At 37.2% G+C, this 27502-nt stretch overlaps 2 protein-coding genes across 8 annotated transcripts in view; one reads left to right on the top strand and one right to left on the bottom strand.

Annotated features, from left to right (window-relative positions):
* Positions 1-7348, bottom strand: part of LOC309644247 (uncharacterized protein) — a 337219-nt gene extending 329871 nt beyond the window's left edge. For all 4 annotated transcript variants that reach the window (XR_014254303.1, XR_014254304.1, XM_082427909.1 and 1 more), the window contains exons 1-2: positions 6813-7348; positions 6404-6446 (exon numbers count right to left, since the gene is read on the bottom strand). Coding sequence is in view for 2 of the 4 variants with exons in the window: in XM_082427909.1 (XP_082284035.1) it covers positions 6404-6446; positions 6813-7058 (289 nt within the window). In the remaining 2 variants the exon portion in view is untranslated. The remainder of the gene's footprint in view (positions 1-6403; positions 6447-6812) is intronic.
* Positions 7346-27502, top strand: part of FOXN2 (forkhead box N2) — a 57845-nt gene continuing 37688 nt past the window's right edge. For 2 of the 4 annotated variants that reach the window (XM_082427819.1, XM_082427816.1), the window contains exon 1: positions 7346-7543. The gene's annotated coding sequence lies outside the window, so the exon portion shown is untranslated. Of the gene's footprint in view, positions 7544-8374; positions 8450-8490; positions 8978-27502 lie in introns of those variants that run through there. The other 2 variants (XM_082427817.1, XM_082427818.1) reach the window with 2 other exon arrangements.

The following is a 27502-nucleotide window of genomic DNA, read 5'->3' as shown; positions in this document are numbered from 1 at the left end:
ACACAAAAATAAACTCAAAATGGATTAAAGACCTAAGTGTAAGGCCAGACACTATCAAACTCTTAGAGGAAAACATAGGCAGAACACTCTATGACATAAATCACAGCAAGATCCTTTTTGGCCCACCTCCTAGAGAAATGGAAATAAAACAAAAATAAACAAATGGGACCTAATGAAACTTAAACGCTTTTGCACAGCAAAGGAAAACATAAACAAGACAAAAATACAGCCCTCAGAATGGGAGAAGATATTTGCAAATGAAGCAACTGACAAAGGATTCATCTCCAAAATTTACAAGCAGCTCATGCAGCTCAATATCAAAGAAACAAACAACCCAATCCAAAAATGGGCAGAAGACCTAAATAGACATTTTTCCAAAGAAGATATACAGATTGCCAACAAACACATGAAAGGATGCTCAACATCACTAAGCAATAGAGAAACGCAAATCAAAACTACAATGAGGTATCACCTCACACCGGTCAGAATGGCCATCCTCAAAAACTCTACAAACAATTAATGTTGATGAGGGTGTGGAGAAAAGGGAACCCTCTTGCACTGTTGGTGGGAATGTAAATTGATACAGCCACTATGGAGAAGAGTATGGAGGTTCCTTAAAAACCTAAAAATAGAACTACCATATGACCCAACAATCCCACTACTGCGCATATACCGTGAGAAAACCATAATTCAAAAAGACACATGCTCCCCTTTGTTCATTGCAGCACTATTTACAATAGCCAGGACATGGAAGCAACCTAAGTGTCCATTGACAGATGAATGAATAAAGAAGATGTGGCACATATATACAATGGAATATTACTCAGCCATAAAAAGAAATGAAATTGAGTTATTTGTAGTGAGGTGGATGGATAGAGTCTGTCCTGCAGAGTGAAGTAAGTCAGAAAGAGAAAAACAAATACCATATGCTAACACATATATATGGAGTCTAAAAAAAAAAATGGTTCTGAAGAACCTAGGGGCAGGACAGGAATAAAGATGCAGACATAGAGAGTGGACTTGAGGACACGGGGTGGGGGAAGGGTAAGCTGGGACGAAGTGAGAGAATGGCATGGACATATATACACTACCAAATGTAAAATAGATAGCTAGTGGGAAGCAGCCACATAGCACAGGGAGATCAGCTTGGTGCTTTGTGACCACCTAGAGGGGTGGGATAGCGAGGGTGGGAGGGAGACGCAAGAGGGAGGAGATATGTGTATATATGTATATGTATAGCTGATTCACTTTGTTATAAAGCAGAAACTAACACACCATTGTAAAGCAATTATACTCCAATAAAGATGTTAAAAAAAAAATAGGTAACCAAAAAAATCTTTTTCATTAAATTAGGATCTGTTTTCACTTAATGTAATTAGCGATATATTTGGATTTAAATCTACCACCTTATTAAGTACTTCCTATTTGTCTTGCCTGTTATATAGTTAGTTTTGTCCTATCTTACACTTAGATTGATTACCTTTTATTACTCCATTACTTCTCTCCTTTTAGATTGCAAATTGTATGATGCGATGGTTAATTTTATATGTCATTTGGCTGTGCTACAGTGCCCAAATATTTAGTCAAACATTATTCTAGATGTTTCTGTGAAAATGTTTATTGGATGAGATCAACATTAAAATTAGTGCACTTTGAGTAAAGCAGATTACCCTCCACTACATGGGTGAGTTTCATCCATTCAGTTGAAGGCCTTAATAAAACAAAGACTGATCTCCCCTGAGCAAGAAGGAATTCTGCCAGCCGACTGATTTTGGACTCAAACTGCAATTCTTCTTTGGGCTTCCAGCTTGTCAGACTACCCTGTAGATTTTGGACTTCCAAGCCCCTCCATAATCACTTGAGCCAATTCCTTAAAATAAGTGTCTCTCTCTCTCACTCTTGCTCTCACTCTACACACACACACACACACACACACGTATACACACACACTGTTAGCTCTTTATCTCTGGAGAGCCTTGACTAATACATACAGTCTTATATCATTCCTTTAGTGATTTTTGTAGAGATTACAAAATGTATTCTTGACTTAGAGTATTATTAATTGTAACTTTTTCCGTTCTCCTAGACAATGCAGATTTCAGAACACTTGATTCCTTTTCCCCTCTCCTGACATATATACAGTTGTTGTGTATTTTTAAATACAGAAGACATTACTACTATTGACTTAAATATTTAATATCAATATTCATGTAGAATTATCCACATATTTATTATTTTGATTGATCTTTATTTCCTGTCTTTTTAAAAAATAAATTTATTTATTTATTTATTTATTTATGGCTGCATTGGGTCTTCATTGCTGCGTGCGGGCTTTCTCTAGCTGCAGAGAGCATGGGCTTCTCGTTGCAGTGGCTTCTCTTGTTGCGGAGCATGGGCTCTAGGCGCGCGGGCTTCAGTAGTTGTGGCATGCGGGCTCAGCAGTTGTGGCTCATGGGCTCTAAAGTGCAGGCTCAGTAGTTGTGGCTCACGGGCTCTTGAGCACAGGCTCAGTAGTTGTGGTGCATGGGCTTAGTTACTCCGCAACATGTGGGATCTTCCCGGACTAGGGCTCAAACCTGTGTCCCCTGCATTGGCAGGCGGATTCTTAACCACTGCACAACCAGGGAAGCCCTCCTCATGTATCTCTGATTTAACAATTAGGATTCCTTCCGCCTAAAGAATGCCACTATCAATCTGCTGGTGACAAATACTCTATTTTGAAAATTTCACCTTCATTCTTAAAATATTTGCTTTTAGTCCTTTGAAGTTATCATTCTATCATTTTCTGGCTTAAGATAGTTCTGTTATTAAGTAAGTTGTGGGACTTCCCTGGTGGTCCAGTGATTAAGACTCCACACTCCCAAAGCAGGGGGCCCAAGTTCAATCTCTGGTCAGGGAACTAGAGCCCGCATGCTGCAACTAAAAGATCCTGCATGCCGCAACAAAGATGCTGCATGCCGCAACAAAGATCCTGCATGCTGCAACAAGGATCCCACAACTAAGACTCAGCGCAGCCAAATAAATAAATAAATAAATATTTTTAAAAAAAATTAGTTGTAAGTCTAATTTTTGTTTCTTTAAAGATCAATTCTTATTTTCTCTAGCTGCTCTTAAGATTTTTCTTTGTCTTTGGATTTCAGCAGTTTTTTCATGATGTGTTTATGTGTCAATTGTGTTGATTAAAAAAATTTTTTTTATCCTGCTAGGAATTCATTCATTCAAATATTATTTCTGCCCAATACTGTCTTTTCTTTCCTTCTGGAATTCCATTCATGTGCATATTAAACTTTACCACTGTATCTTCTACATGCTTTCCCTGTGTTCTGTATTTTCCATCCTTTTTATTCTTTGTGCTTCATTCTGAGTATTTTTTTCTGACTTATCTTCTAGTTCCCTAATTTTATATCTGTGTCTAATATGTTATTATACCCATCACTGAGTTATTTTCAGTTAGTGAACTTTTTGGTTCTAAAATTTTCATCTGTTTCTTTTTTCAAGTTTCTAGTTATCTGCCTAAATTATTAATCTTGTGTTTTATTTATTTATATATAGTAAGCATTGTTATTTTTAAATCTATGTTTGATAATTTCACTCTCTGAACTCCTTTTGGGTCTGTTTTTGTTCTCTGTTGTTTCTGCTGATTTTCTTTCCTTGTATGACTTACTTTTAATTGTACACTAGACTTTGTATTTGCAAAATTGTTAGTAGAAATGACTTCAGGCCTAACATGATATTACTTTACTCCAGGAAGGATTTTAGTTTGCCTCCACCAAGGGCTTGTGGGTATTAGCTCAAGGGAATTATCCTAATCCACTCTCAGGGTTGAGATGTTTTGAAAATGAGATGTCACCCATTTACTTCTAGGATGTAGCCATTTGGATTCCTAGTACAAAGCAAGGGAGTTTCAACAGAGCTCTCCTCCTGCCTCTTTAGCACACCCTGAATTCCAATCACTGTCCCTCATCCCTGCTCATCCTCTCAGCAACCTTCTATGGAATGGATAAATGGACATCCCTGGGCCTCCATCATTCCTCAGATCCATGGCCTGGTAATTCCTATCATGTTAGCTCTCTGATGCCTTTGAATTGATTTTTAAATATTTTGTTGAGTTTTTCTAGTCTCCTCAATAGGAGGATTGGTCCAAATTAATCCCAATACCAGGGCTTATACAAATGTAGCTATGATTAAACATAGGTAGTTGTTTTTAAGAAGGACTTTGAAAAAGATCCTTAAAGGAAAAAAGAATTAAGACTTTCATTCACAATCTTTTGAGTCCAAGTGGCAGCTCAGTATTTAGGAATGTTGTATCCTAGTTCTGATATCATTTGAGGAAAGTTACTTCTTTTATTGACAAATACTATTGAACATCATCTTTGTTCTGAAACTATTCTAAGAAATTACATTATAAGGATGAAAAAGACATGATCACTGACCTCAAGGGGCTTGAAGTCTAGATTCCGTGTTGGTAAACTGGTTATTTTTGGACGCATCAATTCATGATCAAAAAGTCCTTTGTTAAATACACATGATACAATGATAAATACATTTAAAATTTAAACACGTATATTTGAGTTCCTATCACTTTTCAACCTAAACATGAGGGCATTTTAAACAATATATTTTCTAATGCATTTGTCTTCGAGTAAAGTTTACTAATGAGTACGTTCTTTTAAAGTATTTTGGAGAAAGAAGAATACAAGCTTCGGGACTTCCCTGGTGGTGCAGTGGTTAAGAATCCACCTGCCAATGCAGGGCACACAGGTTCCAGCCCTGGTCCGGGAAGATCCCACATGCTGTGGAGCAACTAAGCCCATGTGCCACAACTACTGAGCCCGTGCTCTAGAGCCCGCAAGCCACAACTACTAAGCCCGCATGCCTCAACTACTGAAGCCCACATGCCTAGAGCCCATGCTTGGCAAAAAGAGAAGCCACCGCAATGAGAAGCCCACGCACCACAACGAAGAGTAGCCCCTGCTCGCCACAACTAGAGAAAGCCTGTGCGCAGCAACGAAGACCCAACGCAGCCAAAAACAAATAATAAATAAATTTATTAAAAAAAAAAAAAAAGAATACAAGCTTTGCAGGAGATCTTAAACGCCAGGATCCTTTTTTTCCTAAAGATTTAGGCTGTTTCCTAGACTTTTTACTCTGTAAACTCCTGGGAAAAAGCTACTCACTCTGAAACATCATTATTTTTAATCAGAGCTTTTCCTTTGTAGATATTCAAAGCCCTCTAAAATAGCCTCTAAGTATAAACACGTCCCTGGACTCTGAACTGTGCGACAGATTTCCTAAGAGACCTGAGCCTTACCCGCAGAGATTATTTAAATGTGCCAGCCTCTCTGGGGTGAATCAATCAGTAGAGAGGACCAGCAGAGAAAGCTTAGTGGATGCAGATGCAGTAGATTCATTATTTGACCATGGACAAGTTACGTCACTTTTCTGGATTTGTTTTCCCATCCATGATAGATTGGGCTCCTAGATGATATATCTCTAAAGTATATATAACTTCCAGTTCTCAAATTCTGCAATTCTTCTGGAATTGAGGAGGATTGTTTTGTCACCTGAGTTTAAAATAGATTAGAAGGAAAAACAGAAACTAAAGTTCCATATATCAAGTAAGACACTAGTGCAAAAATCTATAAGGAGATGAAGACCTATGTTAGTGGCCACCATGACAATGACCAGCAGAGATAAAACAAGACTGAGGTCTGAGGAGACTGTCGCTCTCCAGAAGCCACCTTCTCTCAAACTTTCTTCCTTCTTACCTCTTCTCCCTTTCTGCTACACTGCTCCTCTAGAAACTTCCTTGACTTTGTCCACATGAGGGGGTAACAGTGATTGAGCTTAAGGGAGAAAGTGAAGCAACTCTTGCTTCAAATGAAGCACACTGTACATTTGCCTTGTGGTCTCTTACTCTGAATGCAGCTACGAGGCCCTCCAGGACAGTGTAATGAAAAACAAATGGAACTAGTAGATGACTGGACAAATCGTATAAACAGTGTTTTCATCTGTGGAATGAGGGGATGAAACTTCCATTTTTGTTATTATATATTGTGATTCCTATAATTCTTCTGTATCTCTGTCACCCCCACAGTTTGACTTGTTTAATTGTCAGTAGGCAGCTTGTTTCATATTCTGCCCACTTTATACTTAGAGCCTGGCATATATACAGTTAACATTCATTTTTCAGGAAGGAAATGAACTTCTGTTAGCACCTACTATGCCTCAGCCACAGTCCAAGTCTCTTTCATATACTCTTTTAAAAAAAAATCCATTCAACACATTTGTGAGATAGGTATCACTACTCTAGTTTTTGAAGATGTAGATATAGGAACTCAGAGATTTAATGATCAGGATCAAAATGATAGCAGTAAAATGGAGCCTTAATTTTGTCACTTACCCTCTATTTGACAGGTTATTTTTCTATGCCTCAGTTTCCTTATCTGTAAAGTTGGAATTAGTAAGAGTTAGGATAGGGTTGGCAGATTTAACAACAAAAAAAACCCCAAAACAAACTAGGAAGTATTTCCCAAATGGAACATTCTTATGCTGAAATTCAGATTTAGCTGGGCACACCTGTATTTTATCTGGCAATGCTATTTTAGCACTATGGTTACGACAATGCATGTAAAGAACTTAGCCCAGCCCATATCACTTAGTGAGCGCTCAGTAAATGCTTATTAAATTTTGGATCTGATTCCTAAGTCTTTTTTTTTTTCTTTTTACCTCAGACACGTTGAGCTTAGTTTCCACATAAAATTTCAGTCAAGCGAGGGTGATACTACTTTAAGTTTCTATTAGTGCTTTACCGTTCCTAAAGCTCTTTCAAAGCCTGGCCAATGGCGGAAAGCTCCTGAGGAAACCCACAACAGATCGGGCTTTTGAGGGCCGTCGCTGCAGTCCCAGCACAGGCTCCACGGACGGACCAGCCGGGCGGCCACCCGTCGCTCCGCCCAGCCGCGCTCCGCCTCCGCCCCATCTCCGCCACTCAGCGGCCGCGCCGCGCCCCGCCGCATTCCTATAGGTCCTTCCCGGGGCAAGCGAGGCCTTTCCATTTTCCCGCCTTCCCCAGCCCCTCCTCAGCCCGAAACCCGACTGGCCCACAACGTCTCCGCCCTGCCTTCCGTGCGAGCCCCGCCCTTCCGGACACCGCATCCCCCTTCCTCCCCCACCTGCCGCCTGGGCAGCCTGCCGGGTCCCAGGCCTGGCCCCCCGGTAGGAGGTGGGAGGGGACAGGGAGGGACGGGCGGAGCCCCCCTCCCAAGGGGTCACTGGAGGCGGGGACCGGAGGGAGGGGCGGGGCTCATCTCCTTGGCGCCGCGTTGCCATGGCAGCGGGGGAGGGCGGAGGGAGGGGAGGAAGAGAGCCGGAGGGGGATGTGGTACTGCCGCGGCCGCCACCGCAGCTGCCGTTGCCTGCTCGTTGCCGCGTCTTCCCGGAGGCGGCTACTGGAAGCCGCCGGGAGCAGCTGCGGTGCTCTGCCATATTGTGTCTTCCCCTGCTCGTTCCTCACCCCTCCGCTGCGGCGGCCGAGCTGACGGTGAGTCCCGGGAGGAGCGGCGCCCTCCTCAGCCGGCGCCGCCCGGCGTCCGCGCTCCGGGCAGCGCGTGCGGCGGCCGCCGGGCGTGAGGCGCGGAGGCGGCTGTCCCCGGACGGGCCCGGACATTTTTGTCCCGTGAGGGATTGGCGCTGGCGCGGGGGTCTCCCCTGCGCGCGCCTTGGGTGGCGTGTGGGCTCCCGGGGGGGTGGCGAACTGAGGGTAGTGCGGCCCCGTGAGGAGTTAGGAGTTTTTCCTGAGGGGTGTAATGACCGTCCGGGAGCGGGTGTCGCGCGGCGGAAACCGCGGCGAGGGGTGCCGGCTCTTCAGAAAGGCTCGGAGGTGGCCCCGAGGACGCTTAGCGCTCGACTCGGGACGAATCTGCTGTTGGGGGAAGCGCCCCAAGCCCGTCGGGAGTCTTTGCAGCACACACCCACCCCTCCCCCCGCCCCCGGCATAAAGTGCTGCGAGACGTGCCGGGCGTGGAGTCCTCGCCCGGCCCCGTGCGGACTGGCTGGGCCCGGCCAAATAGTGCCCGGGGAGGCTCCGGGCGCGGCCGGCAGTGAACTTCGAGCAGCGGGGCGGCTGGGCGTTGGGGGTGGGCAGGGGCGGGTCCCGGATGTGGGGGTGGCCGACCCCGGCACCCTCTGGCCCCTCCTCCAGCGGGCGCCCGGGGGGCCTCAGAGGGTGGCTGTCTTGGTGGGATGGGAGTTAGTGTTTCAGCGCTGCAATATGGACACTTCCTGTTCGCCGCTTCTCTTGGGCCCTTGGTTACCTCTGCCCTTACCGGGAAGGTGAGAGGTCGTGTGGGCGTGTGCGAGGCCCTTCAGCCTTCTGAGTTCGCCCCATCGCAACAGCAGCGAGGCTGGAACCCGGGAGGACGGTGGGAGTCAGGGGAAAGCGGCCCATGTGCGTAGTGCTCCATCTTACTCAACTCCACCCCGTTGCCCCTTTGCAGAATGCCTCTGTTCCCATCGCAGCTCATGGGAGTTGGCGTGTCTTAATTCACTGGGGGCACACTCTCGGGATCTTCCTGGACCTGATTTCTGCTTTAAAGCCTCTTTAAAGCAACCTCTGTACTTGGTTTTCTCCTTACAGAAAAAAGTCTTAGCGTGCAAAGAAATGACACATACTTTATTTCTTCTACCCCAACTCCGAGGTTGTGGGAGGAGGTTATTATTTCTAGGTTAGTTTACGCTGTTAATCTTGTCTTCTGCTTGTGACAGCCACGTGGCCGGTTGAGTGTAACTGAGCGCTCTAGCGCAGCTAGGGCTGAGGCTTCACCGGTAGCCAGGGGGCTTTGTAACCATGCAGTAGCTTTGCCTCCACGTTTATTTTGGTGTTTTCTGAGATGGGGAAGTGGAAAAAGCTGAACCGTTCATGTCTATCTCTGTTCCAACCGAATGGAAGACTTTGTTTTCTAGCAGTCCTTGTAAGGTATATATTGACATTTTTGCCTTCTGCTGTTTTGATGATTTATCTTTAAAATCTAAGCAGCAGTGTTAGGTACCATTAAGGAGTGATGGGGAATAGAAGAGTACATTATGGAGTTTCTCAACTTTGGGAAAAAATCGTTTGAATTTCAGAGTCGTTAATGAGAGTTTCTAATGTAAACAGAAATAATCACATTCTGCAGGATTTCTTTTTGATAGTTTCATAAAAATCTCAGTTTTTCTCTTTTTACATAAAAATTGTGAACAGAAAAGATATAAATATATTACAAGTGAAAATACTTGCTTAGGGATAAAATAAGTACTTGTTTGATTTGTGCATGGGCACTTTCTTAAGCCTTTTTAAGGAAAAGTATTAACAGTTCCTATAAATGTTAATGTCAACAGATATTAAGGGTATGAAATTAAAGTTTTAGATATATAAAAGTAAAAGATCAAGGGCTGAAGATCAAAAAATTAATAAAAAGTAAAATAAATAAAATGAAATAATTTTAAATAAATTATTCTAAAGTAAGATAAAGGTTGAAGATAAACTTTTGGAGAGTTTGGAATTTTTAGAATTTAAGAATTACATACAATCCTTGGTTACTAGTGCATCATGTTTCATTTTTGTAAATGTTTTGGTGAATTTGAATTATTTCTGTAACATGTTTTTATTTGAATCAGTTTTACTTGAAGAGTGCTAAACCATAGAAAACATTTAGCATGTTTAAAAGAACTGTGCGGAGAAGTTACAGTAGCACCATTTATTAGAATTTTAATTATGCCATAATAGTGGTTTTCAGTCAGTGAAGCTAATAGTTAAAAAGATTGGAGAGGCTTAGGTGTGCAAAAGATAATGCAATTGAGAAATGAATATGTGTGCTGACAACTGAGAGCAGTGCATAGTTGAGAAAGAAAACTAAATGAGGTGAAGAAATACTTATATAAAGCAGGAAGCACTGAAAACATATGCTGGGAGATAGCTACATTATTAGTTATGGGATCCGGCTATCAAATAAAACTTTAAAAAGTGCCATCCAAACAAGGATTAATCTTGTTCTTATGGCAGCTTGTATGTGTGTGCCTTGCTTTTAGATTGTTGTCATTTTAGTAAGTGGGTTTTGCATAAATGCAAAAAGGTCCTCCAAAAACAAAGTTTTGAGGGCCCAATTCTTTGCTGATTTTTTTTTTTTAATTTTTAATTTTTGACTGTGTGGGGTCTTCGTTGCGGCCCGCAGGCTTCTCTCTAGTTGTGGTGTTCAGGTTTTCTCTCTCTAGTTGTGGCGCACTGGCTTAGTTACCCCACGGCATGTGGGATCTTAGTTCCCTGACCAGGGATCAAACCTGGGTCCCCTGCATTGGAAGGTGGATTTTTTACCACTGGACCACCAGGGTAGTCCCTTTGCTGATTTCTTAGGGAAGAAAAAGTGCTCTAATATTTGATTCCTATTCTTGGGTTGAAGAGACATGATTAATATATGTGAAAAAAAGTTTACAATGTGAGATGATATAATTCGGAGTTAAATTGTGTGATGCAGGCAGGTGCTGTAACAGTTGAGAACGAAACTAGAGGGTTTGAGTAGATAGGGGAGGCTTCTTGAAGAAAGTAAGGCTTTTGTTTTCAAAAGTCTAACCTTCATGTTACTCGCATTAGATTAATTTTCCTAAAGGTTGTATCACTCTAACAACCAGAACACCTTATTTCAAGCATAATACCAAATTTCTTCTCAAGATTTTTCAAACTTTGGTCCCAGTCTTCTCTCTTCTTATCTTCCAGTAACCTACAGGAACTGTTCATTATTCACTACTTCAACATGGTGTAACAATTTACTACTTTTTACGTTTGCTGATACAACATTTTTCTGTTGGAAATGCACCTGCACACATCCTCTTAACTGTTGAAGATCTTCTCAAACTTGAGGCTTGGTTAAAGTCTTGATTGTCCTGTGAGCCTTAGAATCATAGAATTTTAGACCTGTCTTCCACCTCTCCAACTGAAATTCTTTTCTCTAATAGCATATTATTCTGTTGGGTTGTAGCATTCTCTACTGCCTTGTTTTTATTTAATAAATATTTTTTGAGCACCTACCATGTGCCAGGCACTGTTATAGTAACTGAGGCTACAGCCTTGAATAAGACAAATTCCCATATTCTTTGTTATCTTTTTAGGTTTTATCACCCCAAGAAAATTATAGTCTTTGACCACCCAGAGGAGTCTTTCCGCCCCCCGCCTCAGGTATATGTTATATGCTTAGTGAGTATTTGATTATTTTCTGAGTAAAGAAAAGGCAGCACTTATGAGGTGGAGAGATGGATGGAAAGGTCTTTCTTTATAAGTGAAGGGTACAAAGGAATAACCAATTATGGATGGGCTTGAAAACATCACTTTTGAATTTAAACATGGTTTAATGCCAAAAAAAAAAAAAAGGTGGCATTTAAGCTTGGGAATGATAGGATAAAATCCTTATTTGAGGAAGGTTCATTTGACAGCAGTGTGCAGGACTAATTATTGACTATGGGAAGGAAAGAGATCTATTAAAGGACAAATTAATAACTTTGAGGAGGAGGTTTGGAAGGGGAGCATAATCAAGAAGATGGTGAGTTTAGTTGGAATGTTAGGTGAGTGGGAGATATCAAGGTGAATATAACCTTTAATGACTAGAGATTAGAGCTGTGAGATAATCCATTCAATATAGAGGTGACAGCTAATGTTACAATTTTTTGTTATAGAGTTAGTAATTGAAGTGTTGAGGCCTAAGAATGATGCTTTGGGAAACAAGAATAAGGGGCATCTGCTTTGGTCATATGTGACTTCATAATACTGTAGACTTGTTCAATAACTTAATTTCCACTCTGTGAGAATGCTACCAAATATATAGGAACCAAAAGAATGTTTATCATCATCCACTTCCAAAGGATTTTGATTCATATATTTCTTATTCCCCTTACCCTAACTTTTTAAATTTAAATAAACGTTTAATTTTAGAATAGTTTTGCAGTTACAGAAAAGTAGCAAGATAGTAGAGTATACCTCACCCAGTTTACCCTATGGTTGACATCTTATATTACAGTGGTACAGTTGTCACAACTAAGGAAACAAAATTGCTACTTTACTGTTAACTAAATTGCATACTTTATTCAGATTTCATTAGTTTTTCCCTAGTGTCCTTTTTCTGTTCCAGAATTCTAGTTTCTCAAATTTTTCTTATTTCTGATGATTGTGACAGTTTTTAGGAGTACTAGTCAGAAATCTTATAGAACGTCCCTCAGTTGAGATTTATCTAACATTTTCCTCATGATTAGACTGGGGTTAGAGTTTTAGGGAGGAAGAGAACAGAGGTGAAGTGCCATTTTCTTCACAGCGTATTAAGGGTATATACTAAGAACATAAAATTGATATAATGTTAACAAACATTGATCACCTGTTTGAGGTCTTTGTCGGGTTTCACTCCCCACCCAATCATACTCTTTGGAATCAAGTTACCAAGCACAGCTCATGCTCAAGGCCTTGACCTAATTTTAATTCATGTATTTCTTTATTTCCCTCGACCTAATTTTCTTGTCCATAAATAAACATTAAAGTTGGACAAATATTCATTGAGCATCTTCTGTATTTAAGTGCTAAGGGTATAGTGGTGAGCAAGAGACATCATTTCTACTCTTTTGGAGTCTGCCTGATGTGAACATAAAATAAATAGAATTTATCCCCTCACCTACATAGGTCTTATTTCACTGACAGTTGTAAGCATAGTATTACTGTAAGCCTAAAAGTCTAAATAAAGTTCTTAAGTAGCCATTTAGAAAATATGCTGTTATCACAAAGATTAAATATATATACCATTACAATAACCATCTTTTTGCTACCAGCATGGATAAGGGAAAATTACTTTGATTCTCTCCAAGTAGATGTATTACTGTTTAATTAGCAGAGTAGTTTAATTATTGTTAATTATCTTCGTATCTTATAAAGTTTGCAGGTTGTATAAGAAAATTCTTGGCTTCTTGATTTTATTTCAGAGGCATTTGGTGCTTTTGCTACTTAGAGGTTTTTTCCTAAGAAGTGGTTTGAAAGACGTGTTGAATAAGAATTTCAGTTAATTTTTTCTACTTAACTGGGTTAACTAAAAGCACTATTACTTTGGACTCTTATTGAAATTCTCCCTAAAATGTATTATTAATACATTTACACTTTTCACATTTTATGGTGTTCAGCCCTCTGAGCATAATTTAATATTTAAATTAGAATTTTGACACAGAGAACAGTTATTTTGAGTTTTTATATAACCTTGGAGGTAGAGAATTGAGGAAATTGATAAACTTATATCCTTGTGGTTTGTTTATCTTAAAAGAGGAAATACAGGAAAAAAGGAAGAGATTTCTTGTAAATTGAGATTTTACTGTTCCTTCTGCCTGCCCTATGCCTCTGTCCAACTCCTCCATCCTTAAAAGTTCAATTTAAATTCTACCTCTATGCTGATTAAGCAACATTTATTAATAATCATGGCAACAATTACTACCTTTTATCAGGTGCCTACTATGTTCTGGCGTGGCATTATACTAGACACATGAGTATATAATTTAATTCTCCAAAACAACTATGCAGGACATATTTTATTATAAAGAAACAGAAGTTATGTAAATGCAGACCTGGGTGTTTGAGCCCAGGTCTATCAGATTTTAAAATTTCATATTCTTTGTGCTGTGACCTGAAGTCTTTGAAAAATAGATATTTGCCAGGATGAGATACTTCTTTCCCAGGAAAAAGTAAGGAAGAATACAGGGTAAAGAGAGCAAACTAATATTTATAGAATGCCTATTCTGTGACATGAATGCCACTACTTTATTGTCATAGTGAATTAAGTAAGTGGTGTTATTCCTTGGGATGTAAGGGGGTTAAGTCATTTGTCAGAGATTGCATAAGAAAGTTGGTAGGTGATGGGTCTGCTTGACTTCAAAGCCTTATTAGTCTTTTACTTTTCTAGTACAGGATGCTGCTATTTTTATTCATTCATTTAAACATTTGCTTACTAATTGTTATGGTCTGCGGTAGAGCATAAAAGTGAATGTATTTTTGTTCTGCCTACAAGGATTTATATGCTAGTACAATATTTCTTAAATGTATCCTAGAGAATCAATATAGTAAATTGTGACCAACATCTCTTAAATACAATCAAATAGAAAATTTCAGTGTGTTGTATGTGGTAAGGGTAAAAGTGCTATTTCATTTTGTTTCCATTACATATGTAAGTGTATCATGGATCTCTTATAAAAATATACTTCTTATTGTGGGATAGCATCAAAAGTTTGAAAACTACTGGTCTAGTGGCTGAGTTGGAAAGGTAAGCAAATAATTATGAATAATCAGAAATAGCAAGTAAGTTCTATAATAGGGCTCCAAATAGTATGCTAAGGAAGCATGATTGGAAAAAATTGTATAATTCAAGGAAGGTTCCTAGAGAGATGACTTTGAGTCTCTCTGAAACATGGGGTAGAGAGCCTAAAATACATCTAAAAGCATGAAGAAGTTAAAGAGCATTGTATACTCAGGAAGCTTGGGGTGGTGTGAAATAGGTGCAAACAGGAGCCAGATTTTTTATGGAAGTTGTAGGCCACTGTACTAAAGATTGTAGATTTTATTAGGCCCATGGTTTTCCTGGAGTCTCATGGCATTCTTTTGCTAAAGAACAGATACATTTGTATATTTGATTCTATCATACAATCTAGAAACAATTTTAGGCATAGAAAATTTGACCACATAACACATTACATAGTATAAAATGGTGGGTATGAGCACAACTTTTGATAAAAACAATCACAACCAAAAAAAGATTAAGCCGTTTTGAGGCGACGATCAAATGTTCCTTTTCTACTTTTTCTTGCATTTTTGCTATTGCTAGCAGACTAATGGTAGCAGGTGCTAAAGTTTGAAGAAAACTTTATAAGAGAAAATTGTTCGTTTTTTTCCTTTGAATTGGAAGACAGCCATTATTCAATTTTGAGGACAGTAGGGACCCTCTATTGGAATATTAATATCAGACCCATTTCTGTAAGCCACAGTTTGCAGCCTTTACCTACAGTTGTGTTTTGTTTGGCCTGGAATATTTAAAAAAATTTTTTTGCATATTTGCCAACATTTAAATATTGGTACATTTCACACAAAAATCTAGAGTTCTTTTGTCCCTTGAAAAATTGAACATCATGGCAGCATTGGTTTCATAGGTTGATTGGCTGAAGCTTATAAGCAGCTGCCCTCTTTTGGCAGTTTCCATCATTCTCTGTTGTCTTACAGCAGACCAGCTTCACTTGTTTGTTGCCTGCCTGGTTCTTGTAAGGCTTTTGAATTGCCTGCTGTGTACTGTTATTTTGTGAAGTGTTTTAAAAGGGGGATTTGGGGTCTTTGAAAGATCATTCTGCCAGTATTGTAGAAGATGGATTGGAGGAATATGAGATGCGTCTGGTTAGAATTTTAATGCAGGTGGAATGCCCTTTTCTTCTTCTGAACCCATATTACTTTGTACCTTTCTCAAAGCACTTACTATATATAGCTTCCTCTTATATGTGTTACATATCTCTTCAACTAAATTGTAAACACCTCATACATAACATGTGCTGAGTGAGTGCTTGTTGAATTTAATTATATTTATTTTTAAGAACACCATGTTTGTCTCAAAGGTGAGTTTTCTTGGCAGTTTTAGAGTACCTCTTAACTGAAAAAATCTTTTACAAATTTTAAGTATTAGTTGCAATTTATTCTAAGAATGAGTAAATGTCAAACACTTTAAAACCATCTGTTACATGTGAAAAACAGAACAGGTAGGTTCTGTATAATAAGACGGTGGACTTTTAATTCATTGTCCTGTTTGCCAAACATCAGGATGAAACGCTGTGGGAAACTTGTCTCTTGGTTTGCCGTGTAATTTTTTTAAGTCATTTTGAAGATTATTCCAAGAGCTTTTTGTTACTGTGTTTTCTACTGATAGCTAGAAGTAGTTTTAAATTAATACCATTTATGGGTTTTTATTTTCTAAATTTTTTAAATGCTTTTTACTATAAAATAAAATGTAGATGCAGAAAACCACACAAGAAATGTGCAGCAGTGAATTATTCTAAGGCCAACCCTCATGTAACCATCTTCCAGGTTAAGGAATAGAATTTTGCCAGCCACCTTAGAAGCCCTTTCGAGTGCCTCTTCCAAAACATAACTCCCTTCCTTCAAAAACTAACCACTATTCTAACTTTTTTGAAAATCCCTTAAGTTTCTTTTTGGTTTTATTACCCAAGTATGTGTCCTTAGACAGTGTGGTTAGCCTGCTTGCACCCTTCCTCTCTCCCTTCCTCTTTATTTCTTTCTGATTAAGTTTTCTTCCTTTTTACCCTTGTTTCTTTTAAGGCTTTATCTTATATGTTTATTTTTTCTCATATTCCTTTAACTTAAGTCTTCATTTCTGAAATGGTTTTTTTTTTTCCTTTTATTTCAGATTCTTTCTTGAGCTCTGTCACTTTATTTCTGAGCTTTTCGGTTTTTTTTAATTTTTAAATTTTATTTATTTATTTATACAGCAGGTTCTTATTAGTTATCTATTTTATACATATTAGTGTATACATGTCAATCCCAATCACCCAATTCATCACACCACCACCACCACCACCCCCACCCCGCCACTTTCCTGAGCTTTTCTAATTCTGATTTTTTTTTCATGTCTTACATAATTTTTTTAAGCTCTTTTTGAAATAGAAGCTCATTTTTATCGCTCCTGTGAGCATCTCTTTCTGGCATGCTTTCATTGTAGGATATCATTTTATTCCCTGTTTTTTCTTTTATATCTTTATTTTATTTACTTATTTATTTTTACTGTGGTAAGAACATTTAACACGAGATCTACCCTCTTAAAATTTTAAGTGTACAATACAGTATTGTTAACTATAGGAAATGTGTTGTACAGCAGATCTCTAAAACATATTCACCTCGTGAAATGGAAACTTGTACCCATGGAACAACTCCCATTTCCCCCTCTGCCCTGCTTCTCTGAGTTTAACTATTTTTCTTTTTTTTTTTTAATATTTATTTTATTTAGGCTGTGCTGGGTCTTAGCTGTAGCACGTGGGATCCTTGTTGCAACATGCAGGCTTCTTTAGTTGCGGCATGCGAACTTCTTAGTTGCGGCATGCGGGCTTCTTAGTTGAAGCATGAGAACTCTTAGTTGCGGCATTCATGTGGGATCTAGTTCCCTGGCCAGGGATCGAACCCAGGCCCCCTGCATTGGGAGCGCGTGGTCTTATCCACTGGACCACCGGGGAAGTCCCGAGTTTAACTATTTTTCTGTTTCTCTTTCCTTATTGTAACTTTGTATGATATTCAACCCTCAACACTTTTCATCATTTCTTTATATGAAACTAGTTTTCTTGAACTTGTAAGAGGAGGCTTGGTTCCGATAGCTCTTTTAACTTCACAGTCCTCTGTTTTTTGTTTTTATCCATCGTTTAAAAAATGGTGGATGGCTTTCTGAGATTTTCTGGCTCTTTCTACTCTGGCACTTCTGTGTGGACCCTCTTTCCTTAATCTTGTTTTTCCCTATCCTGCTCAATTTTGTTTCTATTCCCAGTACTTCCTCTTAAGTCTAGGGTCTGTCTTGGAAGAGAGCCCCAAAGGTCAAGTTTTGAGAGCTCAAAGGGACTAGATTGTTCCATGCCTGTAGGCTTTACTGTAGACCCCTTGCACTTACCCACTTTTGGAATAGCTTCAGCTTCTGTTCACAAACTGTCTCTCAGTACTTTCCAGGGACTACCTTTTGGCTGTTTTGTGCTTCTTAAGTCCCTCAGACACCTCATTGCTTCCCTCTATTTTCTCTCACTTAGACACTGATAGAAAATAAGTCTGTGGGCTGTTGGTGGTTTGTTTACATCCTTGTATTTTGAGGTTTGCGGGGAGACTTTGTTAAATAGTTTTATTGTAGTTATTACCTATGGGTTTGGGGTTTGCTCTATAGCTGCTCTGCCTGTTTTTATGTGAAGATTTGCAAGGAATCAAAAATTTGCTGCCACGACAGCTGCCATCTTCCCAAAATCATCTTCCTGATAATTTTAATTCAGGGAGTGGTCATGTCTTTTTTCCTAAAATCTTGACAAAAAACTTTCATTTCTTCTGAAATTATTGCCACTTAATGCCGTCCACTGATTGTATATAGATGTCACAAAATTCTGAACCTGTTGTTTTGCCCTGATTATTTCTTCATAGTTAAGAGAGCCTTTAAGAATCTATTAAAGATCCTTTGGGAAATTGTGAAAGAGTCATGGGATTGTCTTTCTGTTGCACATGTACAAGTGTTAGTGCTTTGACTTTTAATGCTTTAGCTTTTTCCAATATTCAAAAGCTAACCTACATTGTGTACACCTAGGACCATTCTTAAATTATGGAGAAAAAATTGGGTTTAGTAACAAGAATCAGATGCATGAAAGTAAATAATTGCAGTGTGTGAGACATACCCTTCTAGACATGGATTCTAGTACTGTGGGAACACAGAGTAGGAACTTTCCCCAATGAGTGGGATTGAGTAAGGTGGATTTTATAGTCATAATGGAGGCTTATTAATGGTGTGTCAGTACCTTTAACAACTCATTATCTCTGTTTTTTTCAAACTTTTCCTTTAGTAGTTCTTAATACACATGGATTAGCATTAGGCTTTCTTTAATTGCAACTTCAAAAGAACATGTTGTTCAGATGGAATTAAAATAATTGATGTTTAAAAGTTTCCTTTTGTGATAAAACTGTTTTCCAAATATTTCTTAAGTAGCGAACTGAAATTTAGGAAGTGAAAAGATCAGAGCAGAATGGAACATAGTATCTAACATAATATTCTTTACTTGAAAGTTAATTGCTCAGTAAATATTTTTTTAATGAATATCATATTTCACCCTTCAACTTTTTGTTCCATATAGTTTGATTAAAATGTCTCCTTTGTTTAATTGAAAAAAACTTATCATGCAGTATAATTTGAGTGTAATTTTACCTTTGTGTTTCTCCTCTAGTTGGCAGCAAGTTAGAGCCAGGTTGTATTTGCTTGCAGTATTCTGCTTAGGTGTGTTGAACCCATTGTTTCCTAGTCTCCTCTGGTTTTTTATTTAGTCTGGATTAAATACTTTATAATATAGAACTTTAGTGTTTATAAAGTGATTTCATGTTAATTGTTTCTTTTGAGCTGTTGACACAAATAACTACTGTAAAAAGAGGACATATAAATGCAATTGGAACATTGTGAGAGAGATTGAAAATCCCTCAGAGAAGTTCAGGTGGGAATTACATGGAGGAGTTGTCATTAAATGAGGACTTAAATATTAGGGTTTTGACTGATTGGTGGTAGGGAGGGTAGACAATCCTGATGTTTAGAATAGTAGGAGCAAGCATATAGAGAAATGTACAGGAAGTATTTGAACAGGTTTGTCTAGTTTGGACTACATATGGAAGAGCATTAGGTTGAGGATGTATTGATAGATACTGAGTCAGATATATTGACGATAGTATGTAGCTTTTTTTGTTGTTGTTGTTCTTATGAAGCAATCTAGATAGGATGACAGCTAGTATACAAGTGAAGAGCATGAGCTCTGGAGTCACATTATTCCCTGAGCTTGTATCCCAGTTGTGCCATGTCAAGATTTGTGATGTGGGCACACTATTTAATCTCTCTGCATCTGTTTCCACATAAAATGGACACTGATAATAGCAGTTGCCTGGTCGAGTTGTTACAAAGATTAAAAGAGTTAATACTAGTAAAACACCTGGTATCAATAAGCATTCAATGGATTTTTTTATGTAAGAAACTACTAGTTCTCATTTACATAAATTATGTGTACATAATTTATACACACACTCACACATGTTGGAAATGTACATACAAGTAGGAAAGGTAGGTCTTACCATGTATATATCTACAGGAAAGCTAGTAATATTTGAATTTCAGTTTTTAATAGCACTTAGATTATTGTAGAACAAAAGTTCAACCATCTCATTTTATAGATGTCACAGTTATGTAGTAGCAGAGCTGGAAGCAAGATCTGTCAGACAATAAATATTTGAGCAGTAAACAAAACAGACAACTGTTTTGTCTGCCATTATGGAGCTTTCAGTCAGTTAGGAAAGATGCGTATTGAGCCATCTCAGGTGTGCCAAATGTTATTAAAAAGTATAGGCAATTATGGAAGAAAAGAACTTGGGGCCCTCTGTAGTCTGGGATGTTAGAGAAAGTCTCTCTTAAGATTTTTAAGCTGAAATATGAATGATAGTCATTAGCCAGAGCTAGGTGAAATGTACATTCAAGTAAGAATGAAATGAAGAGTATTTTAGGCAAAGATAGTAGCATTTGTAAAGACCCTGAGGGAGGAGAAAGCATGGCCTATTCAGACATCTCAAGTGGGGAGAACAAGGAAGAGTGGCAAAAGATAAGGCCAGAGATGTTAGACAGGGGCTAAGTTAGGCAGAGTCTCGTACACCATGTTAAGGCCTTTGGACTTGGACCTAAGGGTCCCTTTGATAGATTAAGCAAGAAAGGGACATTTTCAGTTTTGCATTTTATAAGATTATTCTATATTATAGAGAACAAATTAGGAGCATCAGGCATAGATGCAGGGGAACTAATTTAGGAAGATATTATCAGAGCCACCGTGTATGTTTGTGCAGAACACAAACCGTAGGGGGTACCATTCATGTAGACTACCATCGTAGTGGTCTAGATGAGAGATGATGTTGACCTGGACTATAGTTGTGACTGTGAAGTGGAGAAAGATGGGCAGATTTCAGGTTTAACGACTCCAAAATCTATCTCCAGACCAAACCTCTCTCCTAAACTTTAGATCACATATATCCCAAATGCCCACTCTACTTAAGTATCTCACAAGTATCTCAAACTCAACAGGTCAAAACAAAAAATACACACACACACACACACACACACACACACACACAAATCACCACAGACGTTGATCTACCTCCAAGAAGAAAAACAGCCATATTCTCTTTCAGTATTCTCTATATAGTATTATCAAACGGAACTAACATCCACTCAGTTGCTGATTCTATCTACTAGTAGTGACAACTAGCTGTAAATAGCTGCAGTTGATATGGCTACTTAGAGTTCAGGTTTTATATTCCATGTAAGTTTATTTAGAAACTTGAATGATTATTACAGTTAAGTATTACTACTTTCTAAAATGCTCTGGAGATAGTCTGTTTAATAACATATGCTTTTAAAAAAATAAATTTATTTATTTATTTATTTTTGGCTGTGTTGGGTCTTCTTTGCTGCGGGTGGGCTTTCTCTAGTTACGGTGAGCAGGGACTTCTCTTGTTTCTGTGGCTTCTCTTGTTGCGGAGCACGGGCTGTAGGCGCACGGGCTTCAGTAGTTGTGGCGCATGGGCTCAGTAGTTGTGGCTTGCAGGCTGTAGAGTGCAGGCTCAGTAGTTGTGGCACACGGGCTTAGTTGCTCTGCGCCATGTGGGATCTTCCTAGACCAGGGCTCGAACCCATGTTCCCTGCATTGGCAGGTAGATTCTTAACCACTGTGCCACCAGGGAAATACCAATAATATATACCTTTAATAATTTTTAGCATAAATATATTTTACTTAAGTAAGTGTTCATATAGGGTTAGTTTAGTCCTATTTTAAGGAGGACTTAATTCTGTGTTAAGTTAATCATGCTTTTGTATTGTTTTTAGAATTACATATAAAATCAGTATATTAAGTCAACCAATATACAGTCTTAAGTTTTAATCTTGGTTTCCAAATTTGATATGGGGGTTATTAGTAAGGTAAGATATCATTGTCTGCCTTTATTAAATTTATTTTAATCATGAATGTGCTTTTAAAAGATGCTTATTTTCAGTGGAACAATTCACTGTAGATTTACTGCATGGCTAATTATAGCTTATATTCAAGGCACTGAAAACCATATTACACATAAATAAATTTTGGTGATAAAGAATACCACCTGTTTGTATTCACATGCCAACCAAATTTATCTTTGTATTTCAGAACATTAGATCTGTTGATTTTCAGGTTTCTGTAACTTTGTTCCTTTCAAAATAACTTTTCAAGTACAGTTACAAGGCTATCAAAAAACCAAAGTGCTGGTTGGCTAACTGGTCACTATATGATTTGTAGCACAGGTGACATTACTTCTAATTCTAGATGGTAAGGATATTTCTCTCCATTTGTGGTTTGTTTGTTTGTTTGTTTTTCTGTACTGTCAGTTTTTTCAGCCTTTAACACATTTTGGTTCAGATATGGCATTGATTGCAATCCCAAAGATTGAGAAGATGGGTTTTCTCAGCTAGATTTACTCTGAAAGCTAGTAGTGCTTTTTTTCTATCACTATGTTTAATAACATGTAAGGTAAACTAGTGCTATGTTTTAGATACTAATAGAAGTTTACAAATTATTTTGTCATCAACTTTTTAAAAACATTTATTAGAAATAGCTATTTTTCTCGACAGAGAAAACAATTTTCACTCAATTTAGATCTCTTGTGGTACTATTTTTTGAAACCAGTATTTCTCTGTGTGAAAGGCAGGGTTATGTGCTAGGGATTCATTGTTAAAAAAAAAAAAAAGTATTTGGTCTTTATATGGAAAATATCATGTTTGTTTACTGGTTAGAAGCAATTTTTTTTTTTTTTTAACTTATAAAGCTATTGCTTCATTTTAACTTCTCCAAGAAGCAAATGAACAACTGAGACATTTTTGGGGGGTGGGGGGAGACAAGTGCTGTAACAATGTGTAGGGAAACTCTATATACTGTATACAAGTAGCACAAAATTGTTTAGGTAGACATGGCATTTGAACCATGGTTTACACAAGGTATTTGGGCAAGTTAACTTAGGAGAAAAGTGGATTCAGTGGAAGATTACCACAACAGATCCCACTCCCCTCCCCAATTTTAGTGTTTTCTGCTTTTAGCACGAGTTGGGGAAAGGTTTTTTTCCCTACTCAATTTTATTTCATTTTTTACCCCTATTTGACAAACTGTTTCTCTATGAGACAAATCTTTGACCCTTTTGTATTCTGCGTCCTTCCCTCCCTTTCCCTTTCTTGACTGGAAAATGCAGCTGCACACATTTTTTGTTTAGAGACAATGGATCACATGCTGTGTCACCTAAATCTATGACCAAGAGGCAGTTTTATCCCTAAGAGACCATAATGCTTCAGTTGTCCTGGATACATGACATCATGTAGCATTATAATCAAACATACGTCTTTTTGCAGTAGTACTTTTGGGATTTGAATCTGCCCTCTAATCTCAATATTGGATTTTATGCGATGGACAGTATTTATAATAGAGAACCTTAAAACAAAGAATGTATTGTAGGAAAGGTTGTGAGTTCCTTTTATATGGCTTAATTTTCTTACCTGAGGGTTACCAAAGTTATCAGATAATTTGAGTTAATAGAGTATCTTTAAAGTTCTAGCATTAAATTTGTTACACAAAGCCTTGCAAATAGTATGTGCTCAATAAGTGTTACACTATTATTGCTACCAATGTGATAAATTAACAAGAAAATTGTTTTCCTTATTTAAAAATGAGGAACTCTTAAGATTTTGAAAATAATTAGTATCTGTAAACTGCTAAAATATTTTATGTTGAGCTTATTATAAGCTTATTATACTGCTGAATAAATCTAGGAAATATAGTACTGTGGCTTCCAGTCTTGAGTTATGGTACGTTTTATAATTAATGAATAAAAATGGTTTATTCCTAAGGAGGTGAAGGTGAGGAAAGGAGGGGGAAATTGAACGGAAATTCCTTTTATTATATAGTAAATCTTAATCAGAGACAAAGCTTAAATTACAGTAAAGAATTGAAGTAATTGCCAGGCAGTTCTGATAAAATTCACAAACATTTTGGATTTCTACGTATGCCTTAACTCTGTAGTAGATTTTTTTTTCTTATGGAAAACATTGTTTAGTCATGTGAGCTAAGTGAATGACAGCCTGTTTCCCCTTGCGAGGGTTGTCTTAGCCTGTCAAATGGTTTTTTGTATTAGTTACTTTAAAGTGATTGGATGGGAAAGCCACAAATCTGAGAAGGGGCCTACTCTCTGGTTACTCTTTTGACACTGCTAAGATTGTTTAATTTACTGATGACATTAAGTTCTTGGTGAGAGGTAGAAGAGCAAGTCAATAGAAATAAAGTTTCCAGATGTCTTAAGACCATGTAAAAAAGCATAATTAGAAATTGTAAATATATATAATTAAATACAACCAAATATCATACTCATTTGTCACATGCTTCAGGAATTTAGATGTTTAAAGTATTTATAATGAGACTGATTTTAAATAGGAAGCTAGACTAGTAGGGTGAAGATGGTGAGAAACAACTGTATCTGTAGGTCAGATGCTGCCATATAGTTCCAGATTAATCATCCCGTGCTTTAAGTCTTCTTCGGGGCTTCTCAGTACGATTGCTCAAGAGCTGGTTTCAACTTCTTTCCAGTTCTAGTAGAACATAACAGATGGTATGCTTCCTTTTTAGTCCAGTGTAGTAAAATTTTTTTAGAAACAGCAAAATTGATTTTCCTCATTTATCCTTTCTGTGTAATGAGGACAGAAATATTCAATGATTGGCTCAAGGGTGCAGGGAAGAAATAAATTGGAATAAATTTCTTTTGGGATATCAAAAATTAACTATTATTTTATTTTGATGTCTTTTTTCAGTGCTATTTTTCATTTCCTAAAAGGAATTCTTAAATAATATTATGGATTAAATCTAAGTTTGTAACAATTAAAAAATTATCTTGCAAACAATAACTTACGGATTTAGGGTTCTAAGAACTATGATATAGGTAAGATAAAAAATTAAAGTTGAAAAATGTAACATGAAGAAATTCAGTAATATAATTTGAAAAGCACTTTTTACAAGTATTAAACACATTAGTAGAACTGAATTAATTGCAATTATTTCTTATTTGCTATGGATTTATATTACTAAGGTACACATTTAAAAACTTTTATGTTCATGAGAATTGCTGGACTGAGAGCCTGATTTTTTTGGGTTGTTAAATTTTATATACATGAGTCTATTTTTAAGGTACTGTAGATGTTATCCTGAAATTTATAGTATAAGTAATAAAGAAATTATTTTGTATATTTTAACTTGGTAAGAATTATGTAGATAGATTCTGAACTAGTCAGATACAAATAAATATAACTATATGTGTAGATATTTATATTCCTGTCCTATTTTGATTATAGCATTATATTTGCCACTGTATCTTTTTGTTATTGAGAATGTCATTACTAGTGAAAACTCAACATATTTTATTTCAGAGGTAATGTAGTTTTTTTTTTATATATAAATTCTTTTGTTAGAATGTTAGCATTAGGCAGCTGTTAATAAAGGAACTTAAAATCTTTTGGGGCCATTAATAACAAAAAACTAAAAAAAGTTTGGAAAGTTTGTATGGTTTAAATGCTTTTAGATTATTAAACTAGAAAGATTTGAAGAAAGGATCTGTCATGTGGTATGATTGGTAAAAGACTGACATACATAAAGTTCATGGAAACAATAAGGAAGTGAAAGTCGCATCATAATGAAAATGATGAAACTGTTATTGCAGCACTCTTCTGAGAAGTCCTAATTTCTGCCTCACCAGAGGGTGTCATTGGTCGTAAAGGAAGCCCATCCTTAATACTAGAATTTTTTTTTAAATTTCTTCAAAACACAAAGTATAGTTACTGATTTTATACCCTAATTTTTTTGTATTCGAGAGATATAACATTTATAAATCTACTACTTTAGGAAGAAAACTAATAATAATTTTAAAATTAATAACAGTAATAATAATTACCATCTCTATAGCTAATATTTATTGTGTACTTACTCTCTACCTTTGTTCTAAGTCCTTTATATTTATTCTCATTTAATTTGTACTAACAATCTTATGAAAGTAGGTACTGTTAGAATTCTTCATTGATAGGTCTTATAGCCCGTTGAATGGCAGACCTGGGATTTGAAACCAGGCAATATCTCTTCACAGCTCATGCTCTTTAACCCTCTGCTTCACTGCCACCAGATGTGATTCTAATGTTAATAATAATGATTTAGATTGCACTTTTATGACTTTATAATATGAAATTGCCTTATCTTTCACAATTTTAACTTCAAATGTACTGCCTCCCCAACTTTCTGTTTAGTACCTTCTAGTATTACATATATATATTCCTTTCTCAAGGAAGAAGCCTTTCATTTTATAGTTGTACACTGTTTTACCATAGAATCTAACACCTATGACAACGGAGCCATGAGTGTAGTAGGAGTAAAAGGTTTCTTCTTGAAGCGTCTTAGAAAAGGACCAGGAGAGATTATTCTGAATAGTGTATCTCTTATACTTCGCTTTCTCTATCTTTTATCCACATTACCAGATGTAGAGATATTATAATCATAATCCAATATAGCTTATATGTTAGCTTTGGAATATATTTTAAATTCCTATATACATTTAGATATTTCTGACATTTTAGAATTCATAATATAATACATTTCCTGGTTATCAGGAGATTGCTTATTCTGTATCCTCAACTATTAAACTACAAGTAGACAAAAAGGGGTTCCTAAGTATTTGGGGAAAAAAATTACAAAGTTGATGCATTAAATTCATGCACCTTAAGGTGAACTCTTTACCATTATCAGATCTTACATGAAATTCTAATGAAATTTATCTGGCTTTCCAGTCTATAGCAGATAATGCTTCTATAATTGTATTTCCATGTTTTAGAAATCCAGAATGCTCCAAAAGCCAAAAGTTTTCTCTTAACCCATGTAGTGTTAAAACATGATCTGAACTGATATAAGACTATTGATGGTCTTTATTTACTCCCTTCTTACTGTGAATATCCATTTTTCTGCAGAAACATTAACATTTTTATTATGGGGTCCTGCCTCAGACCTCACTGACACATTGTATAACATATCACATGTGCATTGTAGTCCCTTTCTAACATCCAAAATATTCTGAATTCTGAAATATATCTGCCCTCAAGGATTTTAAGTAAGGGATCATATACCGTATAATCAGGTACAGTGACTACAGTACAACTGAGGACTAGGATATAGAACTAGGAAGATTAATCCAGTAACTCAAGCATAGCAAACGTGAGACCTTTGAGTGTGAAGCAGTATTTGTAACTGGAATAATATATGGATCCCTTTTAAAGAAAATAATTATATATCCCATTTGTAGAATCACTGACTTTAGTTTCTGAAGTAAGTTTATTTTTAAGTCTTTCGTTTTTTTCTTTATATTGTTATTGAAATGAAAACACAAAATGAAAATTTGCAAAACTTGTGGCCCCCAGAGTTTATCCATGGCACACACTTATTGAGAAACACTGAGGAAGTGGCAAATAGTCCTATATACTTGAGCAATCCCTATAAGTATTATTCTTTACCAAATCTTTGTTTATAATAGCCTGAATCATAGTTAAGGGGTTAAAATACCTTTCCTATATTTAAAGTATGATTTTTTAAAGGGATAAGAAGTACC

Source organism: Balaenoptera physalus, assembly GCF_965194825.1.
Source record: "Balaenoptera physalus genome assembly, chromosome: 15".
Lineage (NCBI taxonomy): Eukaryota > Metazoa > Chordata > Mammalia > Artiodactyla > Balaenopteridae > Balaenoptera > Balaenoptera physalus.
The sequence above is the reverse complement of the archived record's forward strand: the minus strand, read 5'-3'. Positions and strand labels throughout refer to the sequence as shown.